General features: G+C 43.2%; 2 protein-coding genes across 5 annotated transcripts; both read right to left on the bottom strand.

Annotated features, from left to right (window-relative positions):
* Positions 1-74: 74 nt before the first annotated feature.
* On the bottom strand, positions 75-4,629 carry LOC139549732 (delta(3,5)-Delta(2,4)-dienoyl-CoA isomerase, mitochondrial-like). 3 transcript variants are annotated; one of them, XM_071360441.1, is made up of 10 exons: positions 4,243-4,629; positions 3,578-3,746; positions 3,320-3,408; positions 3,051-3,175; positions 2,893-2,938; positions 2,667-2,731; positions 1,474-1,544; positions 1,276-1,347; positions 1,047-1,197; positions 75-752 (listed from the first exon to the last, which is right to left on the bottom strand). In XM_071360441.1, exons 3-10 carry the CDS (start codon positions 3,402-3,404, stop codon positions 648-650), a joined length of 720 nt encoding a protein of 239 aa, XP_071216542.1. In that variant the 5' UTR covers positions 3,405-3,408; positions 3,578-3,746; positions 4,243-4,629; the 3' UTR covers positions 75-647. The 3 variants fall into 3 exon arrangements, with proteins under 3 accessions (XP_071216542.1, XP_071216544.1, XP_071216543.1); XM_071360443.1 differs by having other exon boundaries at positions 3,051-3,201; positions 4,243-4,601; XM_071360442.1 differs by lacking the exons at positions 3,320-3,408; positions 3,578-3,746; positions 4,243-4,629 and having other exon boundaries at positions 2,667-2,786; positions 2,893-3,201.
* Positions 4,630-4,699: 70 nt separating this feature from the next.
* On the bottom strand, positions 4,700-14,372 carry LOC139549729 (heterogeneous nuclear ribonucleoprotein L-like). 2 transcript variants are annotated; one of them, XM_071360436.1, is made up of 14 exons: positions 14,237-14,372; positions 11,425-11,543; positions 10,757-10,994; positions 10,579-10,664; positions 10,112-10,208; positions 9,944-10,016; positions 7,264-7,299; positions 6,770-6,841; positions 6,202-6,473; positions 5,985-6,106; positions 5,637-5,838; positions 5,469-5,526; positions 5,270-5,377; positions 4,700-5,159 (listed from the first exon to the last, which is right to left on the bottom strand). In XM_071360436.1, exons 1-14 carry the CDS (start codon positions 14,309-14,311, stop codon positions 5,101-5,103), a joined length of 1,617 nt encoding a protein of 538 aa, XP_071216537.1. In that variant the 5' UTR covers positions 14,312-14,372; the 3' UTR covers positions 4,700-5,100. The 2 variants fall into 2 exon arrangements, with proteins under 2 accessions (XP_071216537.1, XP_071216538.1); XM_071360437.1 differs by having other exon boundaries at positions 6,770-6,838.
* Positions 14,373-14,851: the final 479 nt, after the last annotated feature.

Raw genomic sequence — 14,851 nt, 5'->3', positions numbered from 1 at the left:
TTTCATATTTAGGTATTGAATTGTATGCCCAAAGCCTAAAACTCAGCACAAACACTGAACATGTAGAAACAGGGTACTTTAGCTCAGTTCATTTTTATGATGCAATCATTTATGTACATTTACAACAGTGTGAGGGTGGTTGGTAGAGTACCAAACCTGAATCCTGCATGCAGAGCCAGCAATAACACATCTTTGCAGACAGCTCTGGGTGATTTATACAAACAAAAAGGCACCAACACACAAACATATGCAGGCAGGAGGTCATTTTTATATTTGTTTAAATTGATCGTTGAGAATTTTGGCAATGGCGCCCTTTATCTAACTACCCAGAGTCGGATGAACTTTGTGGATACCATTTGCATGTCTCTCCGCTCCGTATGAAGGAAGTTACGAAGTATCTACGCGAGCCAACGCTAACTAGCTTAGCGCAAAGACGGGAAATCTAGCGCTAACGCCCCAAACTACATCTAACTTACATTATACTGGACGCAGAGATAACAATTGTATACACTAGTTCATTTGACTCTGGGTAAGTAGATAAAGGAATCCGTTTAATTCAACTTTCTACACCACCCCTCCATCCATTACCCTTCTCCCCGACTTTCCATCGGCTAAGAAAAGTTTAACTCAGGCCTCAACCTGCCGCTTCAGAGCTTGGAGAAAGTTATTGTTTTAGGACTCTTCTTCTCCTTGGAGGCCGCAGCTGACTTCATTACATCCTCCGTCTGCAGCATGCTCATGTTCCACGTTGCCTGAAGACCGAAGGAGAGAGAGACTGAACTCTCAGTCTCAGTGAGTAATTCATTCAAACTTTTTTTTTTTTTTTTTTATTTTTTTTTACATGTCAGATTTTGGACTTCCAATGATATCTACTTTATAAAATGTGCCCCCTAGTAGGATACAGTTACCCACCCACCTTATCAGAAAACTACACTTGTTTAAGAGACCCATGGGTATCTTTCTTGAGTTTGTGTTTTTGATAGCCTATGTTGTTGCCACACTGATGTGTGTGGTGTTGTGAGCATCCTTGTAGTATTGAGCCTCACCATGTAGTTCAGGCCCTCTGCCACACTGTGGTCTCTGGAGTAGATCAGGTTGACCTTGGTTCCCTGGACAGCCACAGGGCTGCGGCCTGCTATCTCCCCTGCCATCTCCAGAGCTCCAGCCATCAACGCCTCCTTGTCCGGAAATACACGGCTACACAGGGAAAGAGTGTATGAATACACAAAATCAACACGCATACGCAACAAATACACACGCACGCTGTATCCATACCTGACTAATCCACTTTCCTTGGCCTCATCGGCGTACATCTTCCTCGCTGTCAGAGCCAATTCATTCACCAGGCTGGAGAAGCAGGAATATTATACAATACTTGGCAGCACTCATTGTTCCTGGGTGTATGTATGCAAGCTAAGGGACTACCACACAACATTGTGTTGTAATGAAAGCATATCAAATTCTTGCTCTTACCTGCGGCTCCCAATGACTTTAGGTAGGCGCTGCAGAGTGCCAACGTCAGCTGTTAGGCCTATATCCACTTCCTGTAAGAGAGGCAGACCTTTCACATCACTCAGAGATACAATGCAGAATGCACAAGTACATTTTTCTCATCATTCTGCCTATCCTTTACTATGAGAGTCCCCCTGGTGGTTGCTACAGAAAACACATATGAAAACAGCTACCAGTTTGGGCCATTGTAGACGGTACGATTTTAGCCCTTTTATGCAACGATTTTGCAGTCCCAGACAAACTGTCCAGGTCGTGGGCAAATTCTTAGGTCGTAAACGATTGTTGAACATCTTGGCTCGTTCGGTGTGACAGGGTCTAGGTCTGCCGATTTAAGTACCACTACGTGCGGTCCAGTGGAGGCTGCTGAGGGGAGGACTGCTCAAAATAATGGCTGAAATGGAGTGAATGGAATGGTATCAAACACACAAAAACATGTTTGATAGTATTCCGTTCACCTCATTCCGGCCATTATGAGCCATCCTCCCCTCAGTAGCCTCCACTGGTGAAGTCCGACAAAGTTCTGGCAGTGTCAGATTTGTTTTGCCTTTATCATGTAGTGTGGCTGATGTCGATCGTGGTGACTGACCAATAGGAACACTGTCTGAGTGTGCACCCAATAATACGATAGTGAATAGTCAGATGAATATAATAGTTTGATCTAAACGTTTACGTGCTGTGCAAGAAGAGCGATTTCCCTAATAATCTGGTTTACATGACATTTGAAATCAGGCTACCTGATGAGATTTTGATAAATGCATTCTACCAGTGACAGTTATTTTGGGGAAGCGTATTTGATTCAGAGTTCGGACATATAAAGTCTGCATGTGAAAACTATTTCTAAGACACCTACTTTTAGTTTTCCGCACATAAGCATAGTTAGGCTTGCGCTGTAGGCACATGTGCAGATTAAATACACAGCTGCAGTTTATGTCGGCTGACATAGCCTCGCAAGCCAATCGCAGAATGAAGACAGAACTGAAGCAAATTGTTCAATCTGGCCAGGTTGATATAAAGACTTTAATTTGGTTACATCGCAGTCTGACGTGATAATCGTAAAAGGCTGAATCCGACATACAGTCTGCAAAGGCCTTTAGATGTCCCCTGGACCTTGGTCCTCATGGAGTTGATCATTGGGGATATTTAAGCCCACTTACCTTCACCTGAAACCAGGCATCCTGAGTGCAGAGACGGATATCACAGGCTGTGATCAGATCCACTCCTAACGGAACACACGTTATCACATGACAAGCCTTTACAGTTTTATTGCAGAACACCTTCACGGGAGAAGAGAATCACATTTGGAAAGAATTAATAATATATGAAGGCTTTTGCAAGACTTCACTGTCACAAGCAAATCAATAATACACCACCAAAGCTCACCTCCAACACAAGCGCCCTGCACTGCCACAACCACAGGCTTTGGACACTACAAGAAGAAATGGGATGGTGGAAAAGAGAGAGAATGCATTTGCCTACTTGTCCGCTATCAATCCCTAACATAACGTGCAGGAGTAAGTATTTCACAAGTTCATATAGACCGTTTCAATGACGGTGAAGGTTTCCTGGTACTTGGCGATGATGCGTCGAATGTTCCAGGAAGTCCTGGCCATGTCGTCCCCCTCAGGCTGTAAGACTTCACTGGCCATGTCCATGAAGTCAACGCCTACACACAGTCATTATCCGAAATATCTAAAAAAAAAAAGATTACTGGTATACTGTTATGTTTGGTATATTGCTGGTACATCCTATTGATAAGCATCACCCAGTTCAACATGAGACAATTGTAAGCCTTTGGGAAACATCTTACCAGCTGTGAAAACTTTTCCAGCACCTGAGATGACAACCACCCGGCAATCCGGGTCCCCAGCTATCTGTGTAAAGCACTCCACCATTTCTCTGAGAGAAAATGGGGGTGTACGGTGGAAGAGAAAACACATTTAAGACATATATGATTCAAATAAATTCATGAACACCGTGCTGTAGTGCTGGACTACACAAAAGTACAACTAGAAAAACAGGAACGCTTCAGCTGTGTTCAAGTAGTGGTGTTTGGGCCAGGTGTTACCTTCAGAAGGCTTTATTCATGGGATTGCGTTTCTCTGGTTGGTGCAGCTCTACGTGAGTGACAGCTGTGGTAGGTTGACTGACAGACAGGGTGGTAAAAGGAGGAGTGGGGCCTCCAGGAGAAGAAAAGGCCCTTACAGCACTGAGACCAGGTAGCCACAGACTCCTGTCTGATGATCAGCACCGAAATGAGAGGTAGGGAACAGGGTTGATAGAAAATTAAATACAAAGAAAAATTCATTGAATTAGAGCAACATAGTTCCAGTAATAGTTATTTGCACTGTTATGATCTAAAAACCTGCTTAACCACCTTGCTATCCAGAATAGTGTTGCATAGTATTCAACTTCCACCTACTTAGCCAAGACGCTAACCAAACAGTTTACATTAGCTGGAGTTTAGTATTAGCTAGCAATTTAGCCAACAGTGTTGACATCTAAGTAATAATCTATAGCCAAATTAGCTAACTACAGTAGCTAGCTAGCGAATCAGGTCCCGGTTTCCAATAATTATGTTGCCAATGACTTTTCCTAATGTCAGGTGCCTAGCCTTGCTAATTGAATGGATGCGACCTGTGCACAAAACATACATTTAGCTGAAGTTAGCAACGTTTTAGAGCCGACAAAAACCCATGCATCTTAATTAAACACTCAATCCTGTACACTTACTTTTCATGAGCGCTGATCAGATAATTAATGGTATTGCCATTTGACTAAATCAACTCGAGTAAGGAAACAAATGAAAGGCGCAGTCGGTCTAACGTGATTTGCCAGTTGTAGCACGGCAGCTAACTGGCTGTCAAGTTTTTAAAAAGTATTGTTTTTCAAAGCTAGCCTAATGCAAAAATATACAGAAAAGCAGACAATAGTGTGCATTATTACTGTGAACAAAGAACTCATGCTGTAAATGCAACAATCTTAATATCGGTTCCATTAATCTAGCTGGCGTAACATTTGAGTTACGGGATGGAGGAAGGCTAAAAAGCGTTCAATGGGGCAGGCTATATTCGCGTTTCTATTCAATTATGAGCGAAATAATTTAACAGAACAAATACAGGATAACGTTAAAATTCTTACAATAGTTGTTAATAGTATAGTTGAATAACCAAATTGTTAACTGGCAACCTGGAATAAAGTTCCTTTATTGAGGGCTCTCAAAAGATACATTACTTGAAATTGATTTTTATTTCTTCCAACAAAATAAAACTATCCTTCCTCCAAAATGCAGACTTGTAGAGGCATGGTACTGAGCAGAAAGAGATTTTTTTTTAAACACATGGAGTAATAAAAGAAGCAAAACAATACTTATACAAAAGCTTTTCCTTATTTCATCCATCCGGAATAAAAACAATTCTCTACTTTACCAGTTCACACAACTCACTTATGAGCTCAATATCAAATAAGGACAAACCGATATGACTGCGGACAAACTCATTAACTGCCTAAAACAGACATGGTCAAAATAGGGTTGAAGACTGTAGGGACGATGGTTTGATGTGGAACATTGTCCATGATTGTGGTGGCTGTTTAGGTTGCATGCTGAGCGGTAGAAAAGCACAGCTTGAGGGTGTATGGGTACGGGCCAGCTGAAGAGACGAAGACAGAAGGTATTAGAAAACAGCAATCACCACCCCACACCATTTGAATAAACAGTGAAATTACTTTTCATACATAGGCCTAGTGCTTAAACACTTACTTGCGTTCTTCATCTGGTAGTGGTTTATCATGGACATGGCCTCCATGGCGTCGTTGATCGACTCCCACTCCAACAGCCCTGAAGAGCTGCGCTCACCTGGACCTGCACCTAAATAAGACAGCCCAACTCAGTTTAGCACCACTGTCATGCATACCAAATAGTATGTGGTTTCAAAATGACATCTAAAATGTACACTTACTCTTTCCCGAGAAAAGTTTGATGTTTGCAGGGGCTTTGACGCCAACATCTTCACAGATCTGAAAAGAACAAGACAGCGGTCAATTGATGATTTGTTTAGTAGGCACATTGGGTCTTTATTTCACTGCTCCCTACATAAAATGGTTCACCAGCATGCTTTGGGACTCACCTGAGTGAAAATCTCTACGGACGAGTCTGGCTGGGCGTTGAAGAAGTGCAGGACGCTGCTGGGGTGCTGAATGCGGTTCTTGGCAGCCTGTTCTGGGGAGGTGAAGCGGTTGTTGCGGGAGCCGTGGAAGTCCTTAAAGCTGGTGCTGCCGTCCTCCAGCTCGTAAGACTGACCGGGCATGATGGCCTGCTGCTTAGACACACTGTAAAGGGAAAAGAGCATTAGACTGAACTTGTATAAGCCTCACAGAACAGTCACTTATTATGGCAAGAGGCAGCGAATAAGATTAAGCACTAACTTTACATGACAAGGCACTGAATGAACAGGCATTTCAGATATACATCTTACCAGACGTTGAGCTTCTGTCCAAACAGAAAGTTGTTGTTGAGGTGAGTGATGGCTCGGTCCACAGCGTAACAGTCTCCCATCTCCACCATGGCTGCTCCTGGCTTACTCTTCATAAACTTCACCTGAGGTAGGGGACCAGATATATGGAGTCACTCAATACCAGCATGCTCTTGTTGAAATAACTGCAATGGCTTGCCTCCTTTCCTTCCACACTTACCCGCTCCACGTTGCCGTAGAGACAGAAAACGTTGAACACCTTGTCTGCATTCATCTTGGCAGGCTCCAGACCGTAGACCATGACTACAGGGGAGTCTGCATGTGCACTGTACTCGCCGGGGGGTGGAGGGGGAGGGCCGTAGCCAGGTCCCCCGCCGTAGCTGTGTGCCCCCCCTCGTCCCCTCATGGGAGGACCCATGCGACGGCCCTCGCTGTAGTGTGGGGGCGGTGGGGGGCCATAGCCGCTTTCGTCGTATCCATGGTAACCGCCAGCTGGGAACATAAGGGACCACAGACTCAAACCGGAAACACGGCTTGATAGGGACAAAGGGTAGACATTCCAAAGAAGTGGTCAACTTCACCATGACGAAAACATTTGGTTTTGATGAAAGGTTGGCACATTCCATTATCAGGTGAGCTAAGAAAATGTACCACACCACTTCGCTGCCACTGTGGGGTACCCATTTTTAGTCATACATTTTTACCCGCCACCTGCAGGTGAATTTAGTGTGAGGAGAGCACTACAAAGGGCCAGCACGTGTGCGTCCTCCCTGGGCCTAAAGCCTTACCGTACTCTGGAGGGTGGTCTCCCAGCAGAGCCGGCGCTCTCACACGCTTGTTGGGGTTGGCACTCCCATCTTCTGAGGTGATGAAGGCAGGAGGCAGAGGAAGGAAAAAGAGGGGAAGAGCAATAGATAATTTGGAAAGAAACAGGACAACGCAGCGCAGTAGTGGATGTTCAATTAGAATTAAGGAGAGCACACAAGACCTCCACATCTAGAGAAAGCACACTAACTGTAACTACTGAACAAAAACACATCTCCATAGTATATCTACTGCTTCAGTCATGGCATTTTGATGCCAAAGGTTGGATAAGTTTCTATGACAAAATGAATGTTAAATTAACAAACTGTTATTACTACAGCTAAGAATGAATTAACAAATGCTAACAAGTAAACAATCCTGAATGCTAGATAAATCCTTCATTTTAAATGTTTTAGCATATGGTATAAGGGAGACCGAGGTGGGTGAGAATGAATCCAACAGAAGTCTGCAAACACACCTCCAGCATTGCTCCCATTGCGATCAGCTTCTGCATCTGTACAGGTACACATCTCATACACATTAAATTCAGGCCAGGTTGAACACATTCACCCACACATGGATAGTTGATAAAAATTCAGAAAAGCATCACTGGTGCACTTGAAGAATTGGACCATTTCAACATTCTACAATTTAAACTATTTTAATACATTCAGTCCATTATCTCCATACCATAACTAGGATATACAAATAAGAAAACGTCACATTTTAATTCTATCTACAAGTCTCGAAAAATTAAAATACTACATATACTACTTAGTGGAGAACCACCCAAACACCAGCTTTATTCAGACAAGTCATTCAACAGAGGACAAAATGCCCACAGGGAAAGCACTACAAGTCCCCTCCAAGGGGAAATATGGTGTCACTGAGAACGGGGGAGTGGAACACCATATAAAGACAGAAAAATAACAAAAATACCTTCAAGGACGACAATATCACAATATATTTTTGAAGACACCCCGAGTGTAAGAAATGGAACATGTGTTGTGTAACAAACTGGGGATCAGTTTACTTACAGCATGGATATATTGGGGGACAAAGACTGAGGCTGGAGACACTGGCTGTTATTTGGCAGTGGGTCCATTACTTCTCTCCGTGTTCATTTCATCCTTTCACTCCACTCCCCTTTGGATGAACATTTCCACCATAGTCGCATTTCTGCCCCTTTTTTGTGGCAATTTCCATTGTGGTTGGTGGTCCACTCTCCAAGTGTCTTATCGAACACACGCCAATGGCAAGCCGCAAAGCAGCCATTTGGCACATTTCAGACCTGGGTCCTCATTAGGCGCAAATTGCCAGACCTGCGTCACATGGAAGGTGTTACACAGGTACTAAAAAAGGACAAATTTCCACAAAAGAGCTGCATTCAGAAAAAGATGGAGAAACTAGACAGGGATGCATGTTGCAAGAATAGTAGAGGGAGGAAAGGAGGGGGGGAAAGAGAAGAGGCAAAACGGAACACCTGACTCCATGAGGTATGCATATATGGGGAGAAAAATATGGTCTGTCTGAATGTGCGTATGCTTGTAGTGTCTTCATCAGTTGTCTGTTGTATTCCTTCCCATGTGACTGGCTACAGCCTGACAGTGACGGTGCGAATCATCTATGGAGTCAGTGCTGCAACAGGAGTGGAGGGTTTTGAGTAGTGTTTGATATGTTAAACACCAGGAGCAGGGCACAAGAGAGCAAAACCACCTGCACCACCAAAGACAGGCAGGTACAGAGAACAGGACAGGGCTGTGTAGTCTTGAGCAACTGGTTTGTATCAGTATGGTTCATCTGTTTTGTGTTTGTGAGCATGCTCGTCACTACGGGTCTCTGGATGTTGTCTTTATAGGGTGGGTCTCCTGTGGATGTGTATCAGGTGATGACTTGCAGGTGAGATCTGGGTGATGGCATGTTCAATGTGTCAGGCATGTCTTGCTGGGGTCTCAAAACTGGGAGGGTGTGGAAAGCACAGCTTAGTGCCAATGTACTAGCAACCAAACCCCCCATGGAAAATGTGTCATGCCATAGAAAAGGTATAGGGGATGTCTTCGTGGCTTTGGAGCTATGCGGTTGCAAGTGGATGTGTCCTTATTGACGTAGGAGCGGTGAGGTCGAGGTGGTGCTGAGAGTAGTGTTGATGGCAACAATGTGTCTCCGATGCATATATGGAAATGTGTTGCTCCAAAGTGTTCCGACGAGAAGCTAGAATGGCTTTTGTTTTGCAGTATGGTCTATGCTTAAAGTAGCCTGAATAGACATACAGATCTATACATTGGCAAGTGCACTGGGAATGAAAGGAGCAATTGACTGTCACAGTAGACCCAGCTTCACAAGAGATTCAAGTGGGTATCTATGCTCAGACTGTCTAGTCTTACAACTTGATGTATCCATGGGCAGTGCATCAGATTGGTTGCCATGGCAAAAATAATACAGAGCACTCAGTATGTATAAGTATATTTTTTACACAGGCATAACGTCACTATCAGACACTGCTGAGAAGCCATCAAGCAGATATATTCAGACAAGAATGGCTCAGTGGTGAGATTTACAAGCAACATTCTAGAATGCTTCCTTCCCTCACAATGAATGAGCAAAAAAACAGCCACCGCCACGCTTCGGTTGCAAGTCAGTCATCGCCAAACTAGAAAAGATGCATGCCAGAACTCACAGGACCTTGATTTGGTACCCTTAGTGCCCACATACCATTAGATCTGATAGCACTGGGTTAAGGGGGCCACTTTTTAAAATGTATTTTTCATAAATAGATGTACAAGTAAAAGCCTTGAGCAATAACTGTAGTCTCTAGTGAAGAATATCTGACCATTCAGCTGCTCCTTTCATCCCTAGCATGTCTGGCTGTGTGACGGACGGTGTATCATCAGCACTTCAGTTATAATGCCACTGAAATGGAGCCCAATACAAGAGTTAACTGTAATTTGCTAAACCAATATTACAGCTGGTGAGAAAGATACCAATCCAGCCCTGCGACCATTTGAAAGAGTTGGAAATTGAGCTGGTTAAAGGAGCACTTCCTGTGCTCAGTGGCATTACCCCTGAAGGTCTACCATCCAACCCCCCTTCCCTCCCCCACAGTGGCAGTAAGGGTGCTGGTAGTGCCAGCAAGGACCACAGATGGCTGTGTGCGTTACCTTGACCACTCAGGTTGGGGTTGGTGTAGTCCCAAGTGTCCTGGTCATTCTTGAACACATTGAGACGAATTGGCTGTGGGAGAATATACAAATTAATTCTATCAAAGCATTTTTCAAAGTCCATTTCATGCAACACTAGAAGCTCTATGAATGTGCTTGTTACTCTACCTTGGCATATTCGATCTTCAGGGTGCAGCAGCCAGAGTAGATGTCTGCCCCGTTGAGGGAGGCCTTTGCCCTCTGTGCACTCTGCACCGAATCAAACGTGTTGGGAGTCAAGGAAAGGACATGCAGACTACAGTTCTGAGAACAGCACCTCGCGCAGACACCATAACACGTTCCGGTAATTCCGGAGCTTATTGCTCAAGCCCTTGTTTACAAGTCCTTGTGCCAATACATTTTTTTTTTTTTTTTAATAAAGAAATCGGGTAAATAGTCTATCAATCATTACATACAGTATGTGCTACAAACAAATGACATGTTCCAGAATGCAGGTTGCCTGACATGGTATGTAGAGACAGTATGCCAATTTAAAATTCCAGACATGTTAGTTTCACCAAGGATTACCCGAGAACATGCAACTGTTTGACAAAATACATCATTTTCAACAACAAAAAATGTGCGGCAAAGGATATTCCACCATGGCCTGAACACCATTCTTCCGGAAGATGACAATCCTCTGGACAGGGCCGCAGTTATTGCAGACCGTGTAGAGCACATCCTGTAGACAAGAAATTCACAGAATCAGAAATAATATTGAAGTACACAGCACAACAGAATCAACAGGTTAGGTAGAGGTGGCCAGCACTTTACCGTGGTAACGGGGTAGATTGGGTTCATGATGGTGAGAAGTAGCACATTGTTGACACTTCTAGAATCGTCCGGGTCACCCGGCCGGGAAATCTTCTGGCTGGTGGAGTAGTTGACAAAGGCTGGGTGCCCGGAAATGTAGATCTGGTTGTCATTGGCATACGTCACAGCAGTACACGACCCATTCAGATCCTCGTACTCAACCAGGGCTTGACGCTTCTTGGGCATAACCACCACATAGCTGTAAACAAAACAGTTATATTAATAAAGGACACATAACCAAGTCAAGAGGACACGGTATCTTTACTTGCTTTGCTTACAGACCAGAGGTGACGTAGCCTCCCCTGGAGTGCTTCTGGGTGAGCTGGCTTTTGTTTCAGCACTGCCCCCACCCACCGGATTCTAGCTGCTCATCGGAAACTTCAGCTGAATCAATTGTGTTAGAAAACAAGCCTGCACACCCAGAAGCTCCGCTGAGGTAAAGATAGCGATCACTGATTTAACAGTCACCAACTATAAATGGTTGCATTGTGTGGAGCAAAATTTAGACCGTGAAATGTGTGCATTGTAAGTGAAGTAGCCCGGGTACCAGTCTGCTTCTGCTTGAGCCATTTCCCCATTGTCGTGAAGAAACATGAAGATATTTTTTACGCAATGTGCATATTCATCACCTAATAGCTCCAAACTCCTGCAGAGCCTCCACAAGGTCAGCCTCTGTAATGCCGTCCACCAAGCCCCTCACATGCACAACTGGAGAGGGAAGGGTCTTATGTGGGTCATCATAGCCCTCCTGCAAAAAAGAACAGGCCCATTATCTCCATCTCTTCATTCAAAGACTCAAATCATGGACACTTACTGACAGTTGTGGCCGCGTCTCGTTATGCATTGTTGTCTCTGCCTTCTTGCCCTTTGTGCTGTTGACTGTGCCCAATAGTGTTTGTACCGTGTATTATGCTGCTGCCATGGTGTGTTGCTACCATGCTGTGTTCATGTTGCTGCCATGCTGTGTTGTCCTCTTAGGTCTCTCTTTATGTAGTGTTGTGGTGTCTTGTCGTGATGTGTGTTTTATCCTATGTTTATTTATTTTATATCCCAGCCCCTGCAGGAGTCCGACATTGTAAATAAGAATTAGTTCTTATTAACTGACTTGCCTAGTTAAATAAAGGCGCAATAAAAAAATTACCCCAAGCAATAAACTCATGTTTCCTGTTTAGCTCATAGAATGCGTTATAAGATTTGAGGACTCCGATGTATGTAGCTAGCTGACTAAACTCAACTACATGGTAAAATAAATTTGAGTTGAGTAGAGACCAGGCTTTGCATAATTCAGCACCGACTACATTGATTCATCCAAGGTCAATACTTAAAAAGAAAAAGGCTTACCTGATACCCATGTCCTGTGCTGTTGCATGCTGAAATCCATACTTCTCCAATAAACGTTAACCAAATACAACCACCTACTGTGTCCATGTGTGGATTCAATCTCAGCGAAAGCCGGTGGCTGATTATAAATTATTTTTTTACGTATGGATTTCGACAAAGGCACGCAACCACAGAGGCTAAACACATTAGTAAAAGTTTTTATTTTATTTAACTTGGCAAGCTAGTTAAGAACAAATTATTATCTACAATGATGCCTACACCGGCCAAACCTAGACGACACTGGGCCAATTGTGCGCTGCCCTATGGCCTCCCAATCACCGGAATAGACAGACACGAACTAGGGCAGGGGTCGGGAACCTATGGCTCCCGAGCCAGGTGTGGCTCTTTTGATGATTGCATCTGGCTCGCAGATAAAACAAAATATTCTCAATTTTTTTTTTTTTTTTTTTATATATAATAAATTTTATCCCCTTTTCTCCCCAATTTTCGTGGTATCCAATCGCTAGTAATTACTATCTTGTCTCATCGCTACAACTCCTTGTTTTAATCCATCCATCGATTTTTCACTGCTCATGTCCTGTTCAGGGCTGCAGGAGCAATTGTCCATTATTTTAATTAAATGATACTGGCCTACGTTGGCCGTTGCTAGGTAAAACAGGTAAACGCCTCCTTTTGAATCAGTCTGCTCGGTCATTAGCTCAAAGCTAACCCTTCGACGAAGAAGATGGCAAAAAGAAAAAAAGATGACGAGTATCGTACATTTCAGGACGAATGGACCGAAGAATTCGCCTTTGTGGAGAGAGCAGGTTCTGCGGTGTGTCTAATTTGCAATGACAAAATTACATCGATGAAACGGTCGAATGTAAAGCGGCACTTCGACACGCGCCATGCTACCTTTGCATCAAAATACCCTGCGGGAGACAGCAGAAAGAAAGCGTGCCAAGAGCTACTGAGCAGGGTGCAAGCGAATATTATAACAACATTATTTAAGAATAAATTCAGAGGCTTATTATACTGACATTTAGTTGAATTCACTTTTAAAATATATTATATGGCTCTCACTGAAATAAATTTCCAAATTTTTTGCTTTCATGGCTCTCTTAGTCAAAAAGGTTCCCGACCCCTGAACTAGGGTGTCTGTAGTGACGTCTCTAGCACTGAGATGCAGTGCCTTAGACCGCTGCACCACTCGGGAGCCCGAGTTGAATCGAATAAGAATTTGTTCATAACTGACTATCCTTGTTAAATTAACTTAGTCAGAGCTGAATTCCACAAAGCCTGCTCTCTGCTAAACTCCGTTGATGGAGTTCAAACGTACTTCACCATGGAGTTTAAATTTGGTCAGGTATTATTGTGTAATTACAATCCATTCTATTTCCAATCTAAACCCGATTTTATTCACCTTGGCGGGAAAGATTAACACTACCAGACGAAATGTCATGTAGTAGGGGTAACTATTCATCTTAAACTGTTGGGAATATTAGTAAGGAAATGCATTTTGTTATCCCTAATATTACGAGAACATGGCCCCCGATAAGGTGCATTTTTGAGAATGTTAAAATATTGACTAGGTAAAGTAGCAAACTAATTAGCTCGCTAGCTAGTTTCCGGCTACATCAAAGAGCGAGTCAATAATGCATCTAACTAGGTTTATTTCAATTTAACACACCAACTCCTGTTCGTTGCCTGGCAAAACGACACCGCTAGGCTAGAACAAAGCAATAACGCTACCACTAGCTAACTACCGTATGATTTGTGGCGTGGCCTGAATTGCACCCTCCCATTCAAACGAAAAAAAGGCCAGTTAACGTTAGACAATTGTTGAAAATACAGAACTAGCTAGCCAGTTAGCTACATTGAGAAAAGTTTACTCCACTGACAATTTAAGTTAAACATAAAAACAGACCGAAAGGTATTCCACCAAAAAAAAAGTTTAACATCGTGGAACAAGGGAAAGCGAGCTAGCTAACGTTGCTGGGTGCAATATATTTTTGAAACGCCGCGTCATGAGTATGTGAGACTGTTATTTAAAGAGTACATTTCAATGCATGTGCTTAAATGCATTTTGTTATATCACAGAAATCAGCATTCATTATTTACCGTTGTCATTCCGTCGTTGGTTTTTAGTCTTTTCGTTGCCCTACCGCCTTCGTAATAACGGCCTGCCATTGCCATGTTGTCCCAGTTAATAAGGTTGGTAGCAGTGACAGTATGAAATGGACCGGAAAGGATTGAAAAAGACGAACATGGACCCGCCTTGAGGAGTCCGCTGCGGTTTCCAATTGGCCCAAAAGGCACGTCAATAACGTCATCACCAATTTAGGACCAGTTAAAATGCACAAAAGACAAGCGCTTCTGAATATCTTATAGTCAGAGCTCAAACCACTAATACTGTATTGATCAGTTATCTGTAAAAATAAAGTTAAGATAATCTTTATTTCTACAATAAATACAATTTCAAATCAGGCGAGTGATCTAGGTGGTTACAGCTTTTTGAGAATGGACTTTAATCGGCAAGGTTGAAAAGAGCCAAGATTACACATATACCACAGCTAAGGGCTGTTTTTATGTACGACGCATTAGGTGGGGTATAATTTTGAAAATGAAAACTTATTGACTGCAAACCATTTTTCATGGCAAACATACCATTTCATTTCCTTTTTCACTATAAAACATCTCCATGTAAGACACATTCTGTAGATGTTCCCAATTTTC

The sequence above is a fragment of the Salvelinus alpinus genome, chromosome 22 (assembly GCF_045679555.1).
Source record: "Salvelinus alpinus chromosome 22, SLU_Salpinus.1, whole genome shotgun sequence".
NCBI classification, from domain to species: domain Eukaryota; kingdom Metazoa; phylum Chordata; class Actinopteri; order Salmoniformes; family Salmonidae; genus Salvelinus; species Salvelinus alpinus.
The sequence above is the reverse complement of the archived record's forward strand: the minus strand, read 5'-3'. Positions and strand labels throughout refer to the sequence as shown.